Source organism: Sander lucioperca, chromosome 17 (genome assembly GCF_008315115.2).
Source record: "Sander lucioperca isolate FBNREF2018 chromosome 17, SLUC_FBN_1.2, whole genome shotgun sequence".
In the NCBI taxonomy this organism is placed as follows: domain Eukaryota; kingdom Metazoa; phylum Chordata; class Actinopteri; order Perciformes; family Percidae; genus Sander; species Sander lucioperca.
Genome location: NC_050189.1, coordinates 2613190 through 2630029, shown reverse-complemented (window position 1 = coordinate 2630029; position 16840 = coordinate 2613190). Strand labels below are relative to the sequence as shown.

General features: G+C 39.2%; 1 protein-coding gene across 5 annotated transcripts in view; it reads left to right on the top strand.

Moving 5' to 3' along the window:
• The window catches only part of frem1a (Fras1 related extracellular matrix 1a), a 52370-nt gene that overhangs the window by 2303 nt on the left and 33227 nt on the right, over positions 1-16840 (top strand). For all 5 annotated transcript variants that reach the window (XM_031314671.2, XM_035994269.1, XM_035994270.1 and 2 more), the window contains exons 2-5: positions 7778-8157; positions 12901-12995; positions 13108-13418; positions 15893-16089. In XM_031314671.2, the coding sequence (XP_031170531.2) occupies positions 7915-8157; positions 12901-12995; positions 13108-13418; positions 15893-16089 (846 nt within the window). In that variant the 5' untranslated portion in view covers positions 7778-7914. The remainder of the gene's footprint in view (positions 1-7777; positions 8158-12900; positions 12996-13107; positions 13419-15892; positions 16090-16840) is intronic.

Genomic DNA, 16840 nt, shown 5'->3' with positions numbered 1-16840 from the left:
AACAAGACTACAATAATAAGACAGAACAAAATACCAAAACCCTGACAGAGTGCCCCTTTAAGAGAGTGTGAATGAGCTGGAGAGTGGTGCCATACCATCCAACACTGATGTTTTGTTTAGGTTTGGATTAGGGAGTTGATTTTGTACTACCACAAGCTTATGGGAATGTAAATGTAGTTTGTCATTATTCCTGCTGGCTCTGACACTCGGCAGATACTGATCCTCCTCCTGGATGACATGTCAGGAAAGAACATGTGAGGTGAATTCAAAGGGAAGTTTGTGGTCTTTGCCCGCCTGGCTAGGATCTAAATCCACATAGTCTAGCCTAAATCGACGGCGATTCAATTAGGGGATTGCGTTTGTGCCACCGGATGTCCCTCAACTCCTGCTTTCTTTGTGTTGGCGTTCTAACCTCTGGTGGATTCATGAGGACTATGGTTAACTGCTCCTCCGATCTCTGCAGGGTAAATCCAGACAGCTAGCTAGACTATCTGTTTTGCTATCTGTAGCTAGACTATCTGTTTTGCTAGACTATCTAGCTTTTCTCCTGCACGACTAAAACTACTTTTGAAAGAGCACATGTTCAAACAGAACAAGTTACTTCCTGAGGCTATTTTGTTATTGCGTCCGGCGCTTAGCGCCGCCCAAGACTATGTGATTGATATAAAGAAATGCCAATAAACCAGGGCAAGTTTTTCTCCTATCCCGGAATGCTGTGTGGACTAGTCAGACTAAAATCCACAGTACCCAACATGTTAGGAGCGGCTGTGGCTCAGGTGGTAGAGCGGTCGCCTGCCATCGCCTGAAGGTTAGTGGATGGATCCCTGGCCCTGCAGTCCTTAGTCGTGTCCTTGGGAAAGAAACTGAACCAATTGGTATGTGAATGTGTGTGAAGGGTTCCTGCACTATGTAAAAGTGCTTTAAGTAGTCGTTAAGACTAGAAAAGCGCTATATACATAAATACAGTCCATTTACATGTCAGGAAATAGCAGGGCTTGTTGACATTAATGTCTTGTTGACATTATGTTCTATAGCAACTGTAACATGAAGCTCTGCCAAAACAGGAAAAGGATCAATTGCAAACAGGGACAGGATCCTCAGAGTGCTCCAGGCAGCTTAACATTAGGACCTTTCCCAGCACTCCCACCTCCCGTCTGCAGCCTCCCCACTGATCAGTCAGCGAGCCATTTGAATATTTAACAGGACAGACAACACTGACAGTTCATATCAGTGAGATGCAGTCATTTAGAGTGACACAGTGCTGGACAGGGTGTTATCTGCTAAAACATGATTAACACTCAGCTCTGGCATGCAGTTGGACTTTGGTTTGCTCTACATCTCATTACTCACAAAGCTACATGTAGCATTATGTGGTCATGTAGACTGGTAAGGACAAGATACTCCTTGTTTCTTTCATCTGACTGACTGTCTTTAAAATCTTTCATTGTGACATTCATGAAAACATGGTCTACGGCCAAAACTATTTTGGCATCTGAACCATAGACTGTAAGAATAGTGGCTATAGCAGCCGCGATGTCACCCATTGGTTTGAGGACTGACGTTTTGAAGGATACATTTTGGCGATACTGGTGTTTTTTGCAACAAGTTGTGACGACTTTTGGCGAGAGGGTGGAGCTGGGGAGCATAGGCACCGATTTATGTTTTCCTCCATGGGTGCTCACGGGCGCACGCCGTGTAAAAAAAAAGTAGTCCAAAAATGTTTGCATTTCCAGTGTTTCCTCTAGAATTTTCTTCAGCGGTGGCGGGAGGAGGGGGGGTGGTGTTGGACGGTATGGGCTTATCTGCTAATGTAATCTACCGACCGTTACCTTGAAACCATCCAGAAAATAGACGGTACCGCAGGGTAATTTAACGTCACCGCTCATTTTACACACAGTTTAACAACAAAACAAAACGCTGAGTGAACATTACTAGCTACGTTTTTCATGTTGGTTTTGAGCGGTATGCACCCCCACTAACCTGGAAAACGGTTTTAAATCAGTAACGTTACTACAGCGTGTCAGAGGAATACACACAGTCTCCTGCAGCGGCGACTCAGAGGCAGAGGGGCCATCACAGCAGCGTGGCTAACATTAGCTTCTTGTCTCATCTGGGGTCTGATAAACAGTAAATTCATCAACTTCAGTGTCCACAATGCTATTTTCCAATGAACTGTAGCTGTCATATTTCACGGGCGTGAGTGCGGGTTTCATGTCGCGGCTTTCGTCGCTGTTTATCACTTATTGAGTCAAGTAGTACTCGCCCTGTTGTTTATTTGGTTGCCATAACTTCGCGAGTGATGACGTCCTGTCACTCGTCCAGTTGCTCACCCTAAAGGGGAGAGAGAGTGGATGACAGTTTGCTTGAGTTCAGTAGAGCAGACGGCGCTATGAGTTTATGACTTTTCAAAAAACGGCTGAAGGAGCGGTGGTGGGAGGTGTACATAGCGGAAACCCTGTTGTGCGTCTGCCCTATTTCTGATACCGTGGCGGACCGCCACTATGCTATCGAACGCTCATACACACTGTATAGTGGGGATGGAGCGGGGTCACTAAAGAGGCGTTTTCATCCGAGAGATGCTGTGATTGGTGGATAGGATATGGAGCAGGGGACTGACAGCGACCAATCACACTATGACAGATGCTCCACTTAGCACCAACTGCAATGTTTATTTTTAAAATGTATGTAGCCGTCTGGCATACGTGGGTGCTCAGTGGGTGCTCGGTAGTCTCCGTGGGTGCTCGAGCCCCGGAGCAACCATGGTATCGGCGCCTATGGCGCCTATGCTGGGGAGGATGAAACGCCCAAGCCAGTGTTGTTTATGGTTGCAATGGCACTGTGCTAAGCTAAATGTTAAAGAAGGAAAGTTGCTGATTTTCAACTCTTCGGATGCGACCTCCTGGGACTGGTGCCATTCATATGCATGTATGGCAGAAAATCTGCAAACTTTCCCTTAATTTACTAGCTAACGCTAGAGGTAGCTAGTTATGTTGGCATAACACTGAACAAGACATTTTTAGGCGAAAAAATGTTTGAAATAACGATGACGTGAAAGAGAGTGAGAGTTTAGACAAAAACCCAGAAAATACCCCAAAATAAGTTCAGGTCTATTTTAATGTACACAGTGCCATGCTTAGTATTACTAAACCTCTGTCCTGTCAATAACAGGACGGCGTATAACCACGCCCTAAAGCATCCCCTGCTTTATCGTCTATTGAAGAAGACTTAAAACTAGCGATTGTGGCCATAAACTCATTATGAAAATATTTACAGAGCTAATAAATCAGTTGAGAAGTAGGGTCATTTTTTTCATAGATTTCTATAAAAATAGACTTCTTTTTGGAGCCAGTGGAGTCTCCCGTGCTGGAAATTAGATAAAATGCAGGTTTAGGGCACTTATGCTATGGCTGCATAGTTGAACATCTCACTCTCAAAAGATGTGAGTTCTAACGCTGATGTTGGATGGTCAGGTCTGGCTTTCAGTCGGTGTTCAGTTCATCCCAAAGCTGTTGGATGGGGTTGAGATCAGGGCTCTTTGCAGGCCAGTCAAGTTCTTTCACACCATAAAAAAAATCATGTCTTTATGGAGCTGGTTTTGTGCATGGTGGTATTATCATGTATAAACAGGAAAGGACCAAACCAAAACTGTGTTGAAATTTGAAAGAACACTATTGTCTAAACTAAAAGATGGATCGGAAAGACGGATCGGATAGACGGAACACAAAAATAACTTACAGGTAGACAAATGCATGTTGATTAAAATTGCGGGGAAATGTGACATCAGCAAACTTGTTTATTTCTGTTATCATTTTCAGCCGTACCTGTAAGGTTAAAAGATATATACGGCGGTCTGAAGTGTGCATGTGTGCGAGTGTTGTCTTTGCTGAGGTTTTTTTCTGTCTGTGTTGCTTTGCTAGCATCTTTGATAAACCAAATCTAACATTTCGAACAGCAACATGTCAGCGCCGGTCAGACTGACTGCTAGTTTGGGTGGTGCCATTTTCTTTAGTCTGTGGCCCAACAGGAAGTGAAAGTGAAAGTGTTGATATATGAAAGCATCAAACTTGCATTTTAGATGAAGGAGATGAGAGTATATCCAGTTGTTCCTCACCCCCGTAAGTGCCATTAAATTGTATGCATGGGACACAGGAGTTTTTGACCCAGAAGTTATTGTTAACAAACATGATTGGGTCTATACTGTATAAGATGACCCTTAATTGAAAAACTATTGGACCAAACTATGAAAAACAGGCCAAGAGACCACTGTCCACATACTTTTGGCAATACCATGAATGACTTCTGTTAAAAAGTACATGTTTTGACAACTGTAGCTGATGCTAATGTTTTGGTCTTTCAATCCACTTTTGGTCCACCGCTCTCATCAACCTGGTTCCCAGCAGCAGCAGCAGCAGCAGCAGCAGCAGCAGCAGCAGCTGTTTGTATTTATAAAGCTCTGATAAGCTCTGAGCTACTTGCTCAGCAGCAAACAGCAGACAGACACAGAGACCAGCTGATGAACATAGTGAAGTATTTAGCAGCTAAAGAGACAGATATTTTTCTCAGGAGTTGGTGGAGACCAAACCAGAGCTAAAAGGAGGGAGAATATTAAACTTACATTCATCAGTTGGACACAAACACCACTCAAATGAATGCTAATGTTACTCTGTGTCTGCTTGATGTGTTAATAGGCAACTGTTTGCTGCATGTGAATGGGGTTCTGTGACCATTGGAAATCCTGTTTTTGCACTCAGCTCCTTGAATATGATCTTTCCAGCTCCTCTAAACACAGGCATTGTTCAAGGGGACAAGCTATAACATGTTCCCCAATGCAGAGGCTGATTATAAGGTGCTTTTCTGTTCAGTACGCATTCTGTGTGAGGTCTGGGGTAGGTGTCCTAGACAAGTGTTAAAGGAATGTGGCAGGATGACATCTGAAGCCTGTTTCCAAATACAAAACAGGTACACCACAAATCCTCAGTGGGATCTCGGGTGAGATACAATGCAACTTTATTGATCACTGAAAAGAAAGGAGAAATACGGCTTTTAATAATGGTACCTCCAGCAGTGGAAAGGCCCATGTTGGGGGTAACTCTATATAAAGGTCAAAGGTCATTGACAAACGTCATGTCATTACTAGAGAGAGCCTGTTTCGCCTTGGGGGAAGGCCAACAGTTGTTCGTAATGAACATTTTTCCTGACAAGCTGAAGTCACAGCGTCTACCAATAAAGACGTGGAACATGCCTGAGGCTGGTTGATAAATAATTTATGTTCAAAAACAACCAACAGTTTTGGTGTATTCCTGTATATGGAGGTATGCTAATAAATATTGTTGAAAAAATGGGTGCAGGATGGTGCTACACTTCTGCTTGTAGACAGTAGTTTTGTTTAATTATATTGTGTCTTGTGGCATTGGCTGCAACAGAAATGAAACTTTGATGGAGAATTGATGAGGGTTATTGCCTTTACAGAACAAAGCATTCAAAAAAAATGTATATCATATGCAAAACTACTAATGTGATGTAGTTACTGCTTTGCTTGTGCAATAAACATTACATTGGTCAAAAAAAGAAAGTGATTTATTGAAAAAGCCTTTGAAAAAGCCTAGGGTAGCCTTTATGCTAGCCTAGCTTAGCATAAAGACTGGAAGTAGGGGGAAACAGCTACCCTGAAGCTCACTAATTCTACAGTAGCACAGATTGGTTTATTCCATTTAAGCAATAGCTCACAGCAGGCCGTGGTGTGTTGTGATTATATCAAAGGGGCGCAGTTTGGCCTGACTTGATAAACCGGTCATCAAGTCAGGCAATATGTAAGTTGATTTGAGCTAGCCGTTTTCCATCCATCCATCCATCCAAGAATCACTGTCTAAAATAATTTAATGTTTTAATATCATGGCATAACCACAACCCTGGGGAGACTTACTACTACTGTTATGTCTAGGAGATTTAATGGGGTTTGGCTTTAGTCGCGCTTTTGAAATTACAGTAACTAACAGAAGGTAAAGATGAGAGGCCTACCTTTGTCGTAGCCGGCACTGTTCCACACTTCTCTTCAGACCAGCCCGGTCCTTGGTGCCGTGTCAATCAACCTCGACACTCTGATGACAGTTCATTTGTACACATTGAAAACATGAACACAACTTGATGGGTAAACGTCACGGCAAATCAAACACATCCTCTTTCACTACACTCTTGTTTCCCAGTCAGTCAGTGTGAGTCTCTCTAATTCTGCTTTACTTCTGCTTTGTAAGCTCTGTGATGCAGGTAAGCCACACTCACCTCAGCAGGGCGGCCAATAGAAAACAATAATGACATGACAATAATTGACATAACATATAAAATAAATGGCTATGTATAATGTAACTAATATTCATTTTGACAAACCCACAGAAAAGTATTACCCAATTCTGCAGTTCCCCACAGCTTGATATAGCTTTAGCCTTTTTTTAATCATTGTTTTAGGCCCACAAACTGTGTTTCCAACAGCAGCAGGCAGCTGTTTGCAGTAATGAACTCACCCTACACTACCTGCTCAGCACCAAACCACAGACAAAGCTGCTGTCCACTACTTGCTCAGCAGCAAAGAGCAGGCAGACACAGAGACCAGCTAATAAACACAGTGGAGCATTTAGCAGCAAAATAACCAGATTTTGTTTTACTTAGTTGGTGGAGAACAAACAAGAGCTAAAAGGAGAGATAATATTACATGTAGATTCATCAGGTGGACACAAAAAAAACAACGAATGCTTATGTTGTTCTGTGTCTGCTGGATGAGTTAATAGGCTGATTACTAACATGTTAGCCATTGTCTTTGTAAGGTGATGATAGGCTATATCAATGTTACATTTACAGCTATTTGGGCTTCTGTCAAGTGGTCAAAAAATCAATTTGTGCAGCTTTATTAAAATGATGGATCACAAAGACTTACTATCAAAATCTACTATCCACAGTCTATATTCATGTATATGTTCAATTGTCACTACAGAAACTAACATTTGTTTCTTTTTCTAAGTTCTGCTTGAGCTTTCTAAGTTGTTTTAAGATAAGATAAGATAGACTTTATTAATCCCACACTGAAGAAATTCCTGTGTTACAACAGCTCAAAAGAAAAAGAATGTACACACATCAGAATAACACAAATACTCATTAAGTAGACATAGGAGAAAAAAAATATAAAAAGTATATATATATATATATATATATATATATATATATATATATATATATAAAGTATAAGAACAAGAAAAATAGAATCAGTTATAATAATAATAGTAATAAAAACAGACATATTTACACAGTAAACACCCTTATATAAACAGACAGTATATACACAGATATACAGAGGAGTAAGGTGCAGATGAATAGATATGATATATTGCACAGTTGGAGGTAACAAAGAGTGATAAGTAAATAAATATGCATAGTGCAGAATATTGTCCAGTGATGGCTCATATTGCAGAAACAGCAAGCAGTGCTACATTATGATGATGCATTTACGAGTCTGACTGCTGCTGGAATGAAGGACCTGCGGTAGCGCTCCTTCTTGCACTAACACAATAGCACGACTAATAAAATCTATTAACGCTGCTTTATGTGCTTATATGAAATACAAAAGTTGTACACTTTCTCATTTGGTTTCTTTAAATGTTGTGTTTTACACTTCCTCCCGGGCCACCTAGGTTATATATGTTACAGAAATTAGTGATAGAGAGTAGTAAAATAGACATTTTCTATATGAGAAATGCCACAGACTTAAACTTGTTTAATTTATTTACAGCTCCAGAAAATGAAGCTTCTTCTGAAGAGAAAGACACCTTGGTTTACCCAAGTCTCTTATTGAAGTGTGTTCCTAAAAACTTTGGTTTGGACCCAGCCCTTGAAGAACCTACTGACGCTTGCTTGTGACTGACAGTGATGGGTTCACAGGGCCAAACACTGGCCTGGACCTTGTTTCCAGTTCTTCTGCTGGGATTGACCTGCTCATCACACTGTTCCCTTATAAAAGTCAATAAGGGTTTAAAGGTGAGACGGGGTCAGTCAGCCTACCTCCAGGACAGTGACCTGCAGTTCCATATTCCCCGTCAGAAGGATGCATGCAAGGTGGAGGTGGTGTTAAACGAGCCCATAACTCAACGAGTGGGAAAACTCATGCCCCAGGTAATGGAAAAAACTTTTACAATGAAAACCCCAGTGTGTTCCCGGCAAATTACCACGTGTAGTAAAACCGAGTTGAAGGCATGCATTGACGCTTCCATATCACTTTTTGACAGCAAACATGTAGGAAACCATATAATATATTATTAGTCATTGTCATGTGGTAATGATGACAAGAACTAAGTGCTGGGCTGTAAGGCTTATGATTTATATTTCACAATTCTAGCAGGTTCTATAATGTTCCTACCAAATGTAACTGTCCCTCAAGGTCCTACAGTTGTATGCCCCAGTGCATCGGTAAAGAGTACATACAGTCTTTGAAAAATAAATTGAATTGTCAAAGTCACTGAAGCAAATAAACATTTCTGACATACAGAAAATGTTGTCCCAGGACTTTGATTCTCAAGTGTAAAGCCTGTGGTTTTTTAGGCTTTCTGTACACTTGGGTTTAGGTTAGATCAAGGCTAAGTGTGAAAGCTTTGTTGAGGACCTTCATTGTCTGCCCTTCATCCTAAACATCATGGCTTGGAGATATATTTCAATGTCTGGAGCAGCCTGGCCTTTAGTCGAGAAAAGAGAGGTATTTTAGGGAAAAGAGGATGGAGGGACCCCTCTATACTTCTTCCTTTGTTTTCCAGGTTGACAGGCCATCTCCTCTCTAATGACTGTGTTGACTGATCCAGTCATCTCTTGAATGTCCAGAATGAGTCATTTTCTTGCTTACAATGTTTTCCTCTGAAGTAGTACACAATAAGTCAGTAGTATATACAGTAGTTGGGTTGCTTTGGGGGTCAGTGTATCTTTTGGTCATTCAATTTTCATTTCATAAATAGGTATTAAAACAAAAAACGAATGGTTGTTTGATTTTTGTTTTAAAATTTGAATTTGAAATTGAAATACAAGGCGTTTTTCTTTTTCATGGTCAAAAGGGGATGAGAGAAATTTAAAATATGCTTTGATTTTCATTTTCTATTTCATATAACAAAAAATAAAATCACTCGAAAACCTGTTTTTTCATATTCTGAGACCGGATGTTGTCATTTCCAATGCAACAGTGTACCATGTTGCTTTCAGCACAGGCTAAAATGACTTTGGAACATAGACTGTTAATATTCATTTTTACAGTCTATGCTTTGGAACCCTACTCTGATGATGCTTGAGCGGACTTTTATTTCAAAATGTCACATTTATTTATTTCCCTCTCCCTGCCTCCCTCCGACTGTCCATCTCTTAGTACCGGCATCATACAACATGACCCCACACAAATTACAACAGAAACTCTTTCAACTGATCTAGTCTCATAAAAGTCTCCTCTATAACATAAAAAGTCCTAAGAAATCCAAGTGGTGGAAAGTATTGAAAAATACTGAAATCAGTAACACCAGTTTCTCATTGCAGCCTATGTTAAAGAGACACTACAGGTGAAAAGGGAAACTATTTGAATTAACAGACGTCTCCATTAAACTTTCCCAGTTGATTATTAACATTAAGACAATAACCTCGTATTACAAGTATTCTCAACGTGTATGTTTAATTATACAAACAGACTGATGCATTGTCTAATTAAATATGTGCCAATTTGCATAAATAATGGTGTTTCAGTATTTTTCAACTTGGACTTGAACTTATATGTTATAGAGGAGACTTTTATGAGTAATAAACATTTGTCAGATTTTCTGTTGCAATTTGTGGGAGATTCACTCCTTTTTTTTCTCACAAAATGCTTGTAGGCCTACTATCTCCCCCCGCTGAGAGACAACGTCGCAGCGAAAAGAGTCGATACCAGCTAAGGAAATAATAGACTTTCAGTTCACAGCTGTAACGTTACTGTTACATTAACGTTACTGTTACAGCGCCAAAGTCTGATCCCAGCAAACTTTCTGTTTCTGCCGTTGAGTTTGCTGATCTGGCGGAGAGTCACGGGCGGTTCTGGGTCAGATCATGGGGGTCAGACCTCCGGTGCTGGGTCTAATATTAACTGCTGCCGTTTTCTTCAAGTAGCAGCTAACTAACAGCTAGCCATCAGCCCGTTGTGACCATAGGTTGTGACCCGGGTCCCCGGTGCTGACTGATTCTGGTCCGTGTGCAAAGCTAGTGTGACCCGCACTAACTAACATTAGCTGGGTATCAGACGAACCTGCTGAGCTCGTGTTTTATTCATGGCTGTATTAAGGTTTTATTTCCTTTGGCAGATAGTGATATGGTTTGATGCACTCTGCCAGGGAGGCTAGCTAGTTGCTTTTAGTCTGAGTCTGTAAGATAACAAACTTAATTTAAATATGATGTGCAAATAGGGAAATAAATGTGTAACTTTACATATAAAATAAAATCCCTTGAAATAAATAAATGTAAAACGTATGTATTAAGGCTATTGTACTACATTGACTAATTTATATCTTTATATGTATTGCCTCATTCATTCATTTCAGGATGTATTTCATAGCCATATCTATGTATTTATTTATTTATTTCTGTACATGACAGGCCTTTTTTTGCCATGTCTAAAATCACATCAGAGTAGGAATCCAAAGTCAACACTGGCGCTGTTGCCTTGGAAATGACAACATCCGGTCTCAGAATATAAAAAAAACCAGGCCTTTTTTCATTTCTGTTTTCTAGTGATTTTATTTTTATGAAATAGAAAATGAAAATCAAAGCATATTTTAAATTTCTCTCATCCCCTTTTGAACATGAAAAGGAAAAAACGCCTTGTATTTCAATTTCAAATTTTGTATTTTAAAACAAAAATCAAACAACCATTCGTTTTGTGTTTTTTAATACCTGTTTATGAAAGGAAAATGTAATGACCAAAAGATACACTGACCTTTGGGGGTCCTTCTGTAAGTAATTTTGGGGTACCATGGTTCTGGAGAAAGCTTTAAGCAGCAATACCAGAGGCCAAGCAATCGGGCCGTTCCAAACAGGCACATTTTGAACGGGCACTGTACTAGTATGTATATATATACATGTATATATATATATATATATATATATATATATATATATATATATATATATATATATATATATATATATATATATATATATAAACCTGAATCAGAGTTAGTCACAAACAATTTATTGAGATTCACAGGTCTAGTATGTTGGAACTTTTAGTATGAGTTTAGAGCCTGGTTAGTAGTCTTTTCTTAAGTCATGTATCATCATCTGCCAAATTGTCTTTGATTCAGAACAATTGGAAATACTCCTTAGATATTAAATAATTGATTGTTCCAGTAAAGCTTTATTTTACAGGTCTGTAATTTCCTAGTAAGTTTCTTGGAAAGAACTATGTAATTTAACTTTCAATATAAGGACAATAGAAATGTCCTATATATTAAAGCTCCATTGTGACCCAAGTAAATATTAATTAATTATTAAAGGTGCAGTAGGTAAGCCTTATTAAACTAACTTTCTGCCATATTTGCTGAAACTGACCCTATGTTCCAGTAGAACTACATGAAGCAGGTCATTTAAAATAAATCCAGCTCCTCTGGCTCCACCTACAGCCTGGAGTGGGATTTGGAAAAATCCACCGCTCCCTGTTCAGATGCACCAATCAGGGCCAGGGGGGGTGTCTAACTCCGTGTCAATCACTGCTCATGCACACACATTCATTCTCCCTTGTGGGGGGAGGGGCTTAGGAGACCGTTTTGGACTTTAGCGGAAATGGGGGGGAGGGACTGAAGTCCTAGATCTTCGCAATCCTACCTGCAGCACCTTTAATTTATTATTGGAAACCTCATTCTTCAAATATAGGCTATTGAATTTTATTCTGCCCTTGGAAATTACACATTTTCTCTTTAGATGACCTGCTGTGTTCTGAAGACTACCTGAGTTATCAATTAATTGCAATTCAAAATGTGTGTATTAATATAAGACTGTCTCTGTTTTCTAGTACCAAATAACATACAAAGTTATTGGAAAATACTAGGAAGTATTTGGAAATGACAGTCCTGTAAAATGAGTTGTTACTTTAGTTTCTGATTTGGTGTTTATTAGTTCCTTGACAGATAACCTTTGAGTGTAGTTTAAATCTGATCTGAATGCTGGTCTTAAATCATGAATAAATAAAGTTATGTGGTTTCTTCATGCCAAAACGTACATGTAAAAGCCATCTAGTTTTAACCTGGATTAACCAAAAATCTGATTTTGGCTTCCAGTCTGAAAATAATGGAAACTGCTATCATAAACACACTGTGTGCTAAAGTGTTAAAGCAAGACATTCTTACAATGGAAAAGTTCAATTAAAAAGCAATACAATGCAACCTTATAACCTTCAATACACTCTGGTGTTTATAGTTGCTGCATTCTCAGGCTTGTGGTGGCTAATGTTAGCTTAAGTTAGAGTACATAGATATTGCTGTGTACAGTAACTTACTTGTGCTACTGCTATTGTATGATGTTCAGCAAAATTTACATAGTCTTGTTACATTTAAAAGCAGCGTTGGTAACCATTTCTAATATCTTTTTTATATGTTGTTTGAAATGTTTTTTACACCCTGACAGCAATTAATAAGTTATGGGCTCTGAAAAAGGAGCAAAAAAGATCTGTCATCTGTAGCTGCTGTAAGTCCGGATGCGGCGACAGTTTTGTTGTCATTACTTAGAATTCCTCATGGGGGCGACAGACACTACGCACTATAGCTTTAAGTTAGCTAAGCAAAGTCCAGGTAGTTCTGCATACACTAGTTCCAAATCACTCATTCTTTTTGATAATTAAGATTTCTCCCTTTATATGTGCAGGTATTTGATTGCCACTATCTGGCTGATGAGGTAAAGTACGTCCATAACGGCTGTCCATTGTTAAAGAAGGACACTGTCAAGCTTCGACTGTACAGGTACATCTGGACATCCTTCAAATGGGAAACATGCCAATTCTCTTTTTTTCCTGTTCTTGCTGGTGTGGCATGTGCATATGTTTATATGATCCTTTTATGTTTTTTTAACCAGATTCACGGATACGGAGACATACATGGAGGTGTTTTCTCTCCATGTCGACATTATGGAACCTGATTGCAGCATCATAAAGCTGGGGCCCAAATCTCTGGAGGTTCCTGAATTCTATGGTCTCTCTGATACCGTGGATGGCAATGTGGTGTCCTTCCACTATGAGAGGAGATCTAGTCTGGAGTGCAGCATCTATCTGAGTAGCCATGACACCCACCTTCCAGCTCATGGCCAACTGGTCACAGGAGAGCCAGCGAAAGCTACAAAAAGAGGGGACGAGCCAGAGAGCTTCATCCACCTACGCCAGCAGCTAGGTAACCTATAAAACTGCATGGCTGACAGCTGATGATGGCAAATCCCCATTCCTAGCTTATCCATAAGTGAATAAGACAAAAATACAGCAATAAAACAACAACAAGTTTGACCTAGAAATAAGGTTAATAAATGGTTAATAATTGCTGTAAATTTCTGTCCTTTGAGTCATACTATGTTGTAACAATAGTCTGTAGCTGTTTGTACAGGATCACAAATCAAACAGTAATGCCCCTTTGTGTAGAATTGTATGTGGCTATACAATCTTTCAAATTATTCTGATGGCATACATTTTTGTAGAGGAATCAGACATAGAAGTTGGTGCAGTGTTGTTTTTTCAGCCCTTCCTTTTCAGTCTGTCCTGGTCAGATTAATTTGGGCGTGGCCGCTTGCCACACTGTATCTTTTTATGCTACCAAGGGGTGATCTTGCATGGCATATATCAAGAGAGCATGCGAGAATTGCGGGATCACAAGATCACACAAATTTCCACGTTGTCAGACTTCAAGTATTGCGTTTGTGACCAGGCCACCTGTGGTTTGGACCAATCAGCGTCCTGTGAGGAGCTTCTGGCAGCTGCAGGCGTGGTTTAGGTGTGTGTGGCGGCATGGAGTGGCGACAGGGAGAGGTGGTTGTTAGTTCAAAACAACAACGGCAACTCCGAAATAGGTTAGCTAGCGTAGATACTGTAATGGCATCAGTTAAATAAAAACTGGAGAGTATTTCTTCATTGAAACGTCACGTCATATTCAGTGGACAGCTAATGTTGTCACATACATGACTTGGTGTGTTCGGAGGGTTTTCTTCCGCAGTAGCTATGTATACAAACACAAAAATGTGTCAGGGTTGTCACATATATAGACATATTCAGTGGCTTTCTTACCCCGTTTTCTTTTACAACCGACAGATAACTTGTCCTGCCCTTCATGTTGAAATCGGCTCGTGTCCGGCCCACCTCTCTATGGGGCGCCAAACGTAAAAATTCAGATACAATTTTATAGCTGATATATTTTGATCACTTAGCTCACTTTCCTCACATTTAGATCATTTTTCTTACATTCGAGACAGAAACTTGTGTAAAACATGTTTTTAAAAGTTAAATAAAAAGTTAAATGTTAAATCTAAATATTAAATCTAGATCTAAATCTAAATCCAAATCTAAATGTTAAAACTAAATCTAAACGTTAAATGTAAATCTAAATGTTAAATGTAAAGCTAAATATTTAGAAAATATCAACAGCCTATTCTTTTTTTTGTTTCACCTCCTGATCCCATGGCTGATGGCGGGGACACTGCAAGGGGCGTGGTCTATTTGCATATTTTCTAAACATTTAGCTTTACATTTAACATTTAGATTTCTGTATATCTGTATCTGTGTCTCTGTGTCCCAACCAGCAGCGGCAGATGGCCGCCCACCAAGAGTCTGGGTCTGTACGAGCTTTCCGCCTGTAAAAAGGGAGTTTTTCCTCGCCACTGTTGGACTAAATGCTTGCTCGTGGGAAAATGAAATTGTTGGGTCTTTGTAAATTATAGAGTGTGGTCTAGACCTACTCTATCTGTAAAGTGTCCTGAAAAAACTCCTGTTGTGATTTGACACCATAAATAAAATTGAATTGAAAATTGAATTGAATAGATTTAGATTTAACATTTACATTTAGCATATGGATTTATGTTTAATATTTATATTTAACATTTATATTTATATTTATATTTAATATTTAGATTTAGATTAAATATTTAGATTTAATATTTATCTTTTTATTTTTATTTTCAATTCAATTCAGTTCAATTAAATTTTTATTTATAGTATCAAATCATAACAAGAGTTATCTCGAGACACTTTACAGATAGAGTAGGTCTAGACCACACTCTATAATTTAGGTAGGTGGTGTCTGACGGTGCCGGTTGGGGGTATGATGAACAGTGGCAATAATAGTCACAATAAAGATAATAGAACAATGACTAGAAATAGTAGTTGTAGTAGTTCACGGCATAGCAGTGTGTAGCAGGGCACTACAGGGCGTAGCAGGGCCCTACAGTGCCTTGCTATGCATATTATTGACAATTGCAAAGAACATGTTGTTTTACACAAATTTATGTCTTACATGTGAGGAAAATTAGCTAAATGTGAGGAAACTGAGCTAATAATCAAAATATATCCGCTATAAAATTGAATTTTTACATTTGACACCCCATATCTCTCGACCTGGTCAAAGCATTTAAACACAAATTCAGCACTGGTTCAAACCTGTTTGAGAGGGGTATCAGTGATAATGGACCAAGAATAGACCTCTGTGGCTCCTGAATACTGATGAAAAAATATTGCCAACCCTTTCAGCCACAAAAGTTTATTTTCTCCTTGTAGGGTAAGTGTGGAATCAGTTAAGTCTGCCATTATCTAGATGTTACACTCAATAGGTAAAACAATTATACAAAAAGTGATGTAAAATCTCTTTATGATTGTGTAATTATGCAGATAATAAAGCCAGAGCAATGTGTAAATCGGACGACTGCCTGAAGGGTCTGAAGCGAGTGAAGTTTGGCAAAATTCCCTGTGATGACTTCCTGGTGATGGGGCTGAGATATCAGCACATAGACCCTCCATCTCCAGACGTAGACTACATTGCAATCAGACTAGATCTCAAGGACACCAGGAGTGGCAGCATATATCAGGTAATTTGGCTGTTGTTGAGTACTGGTAAGTTTTAGCTTTAAAATGTGTTGAATGAGTCGTTTGTAAAATCAGCAACGACGATCCATATTTACGTTTTATTGTCAGGCGACACAGCCCTTTAGTATCCGCAGTAATTATGACGGGAGCAAAGTAGGAAGTGTTAGAGCAACACATTTTGCATAAGGGTTGGTAAACAAACACAGGACTTTCACCCAGGAGACCATTATCCATGTCCCGGAACAAACAGAACTACGTTGCGTCAGTGAGGCAACAGATGTAATGATTTTAATCCATACCACTTAGTAGTTTTTGTGCCTAAACTTAACTAAACTGCTACTGTTTCACAACGTTATCGATGTTTTTAAAACCATGACCTTAACGTTTAGGTATGAGGACGCTCCTGTGGGTCGTATATCCTGCCACCGCTATGGGCGCTAATTTAGGAAGTGCTTCTTAGGGTCGTATTAGAGGGTGGAGGCTTGGAAATAAAAAAATTATATCGTCATATAGATTTGGAGGACTTGTTTATTGAATGTCAGCACAATTTACTGTATAAAATGTGTCAATATAGAATATGTTTTTATTTCTTTATTTTGCTCACAGCTTTAATGGTTTTAGTTCTTTTAGCCTTTGTTTTTAAAATATTGGCACTAAATAAACTCCATAAGAGGTTGATTATATCACCAAATTTTCTAAAAAATTAAAAAGGACTAAAACATAGACAATTTTGCTTGAAGTACTCATTACTTT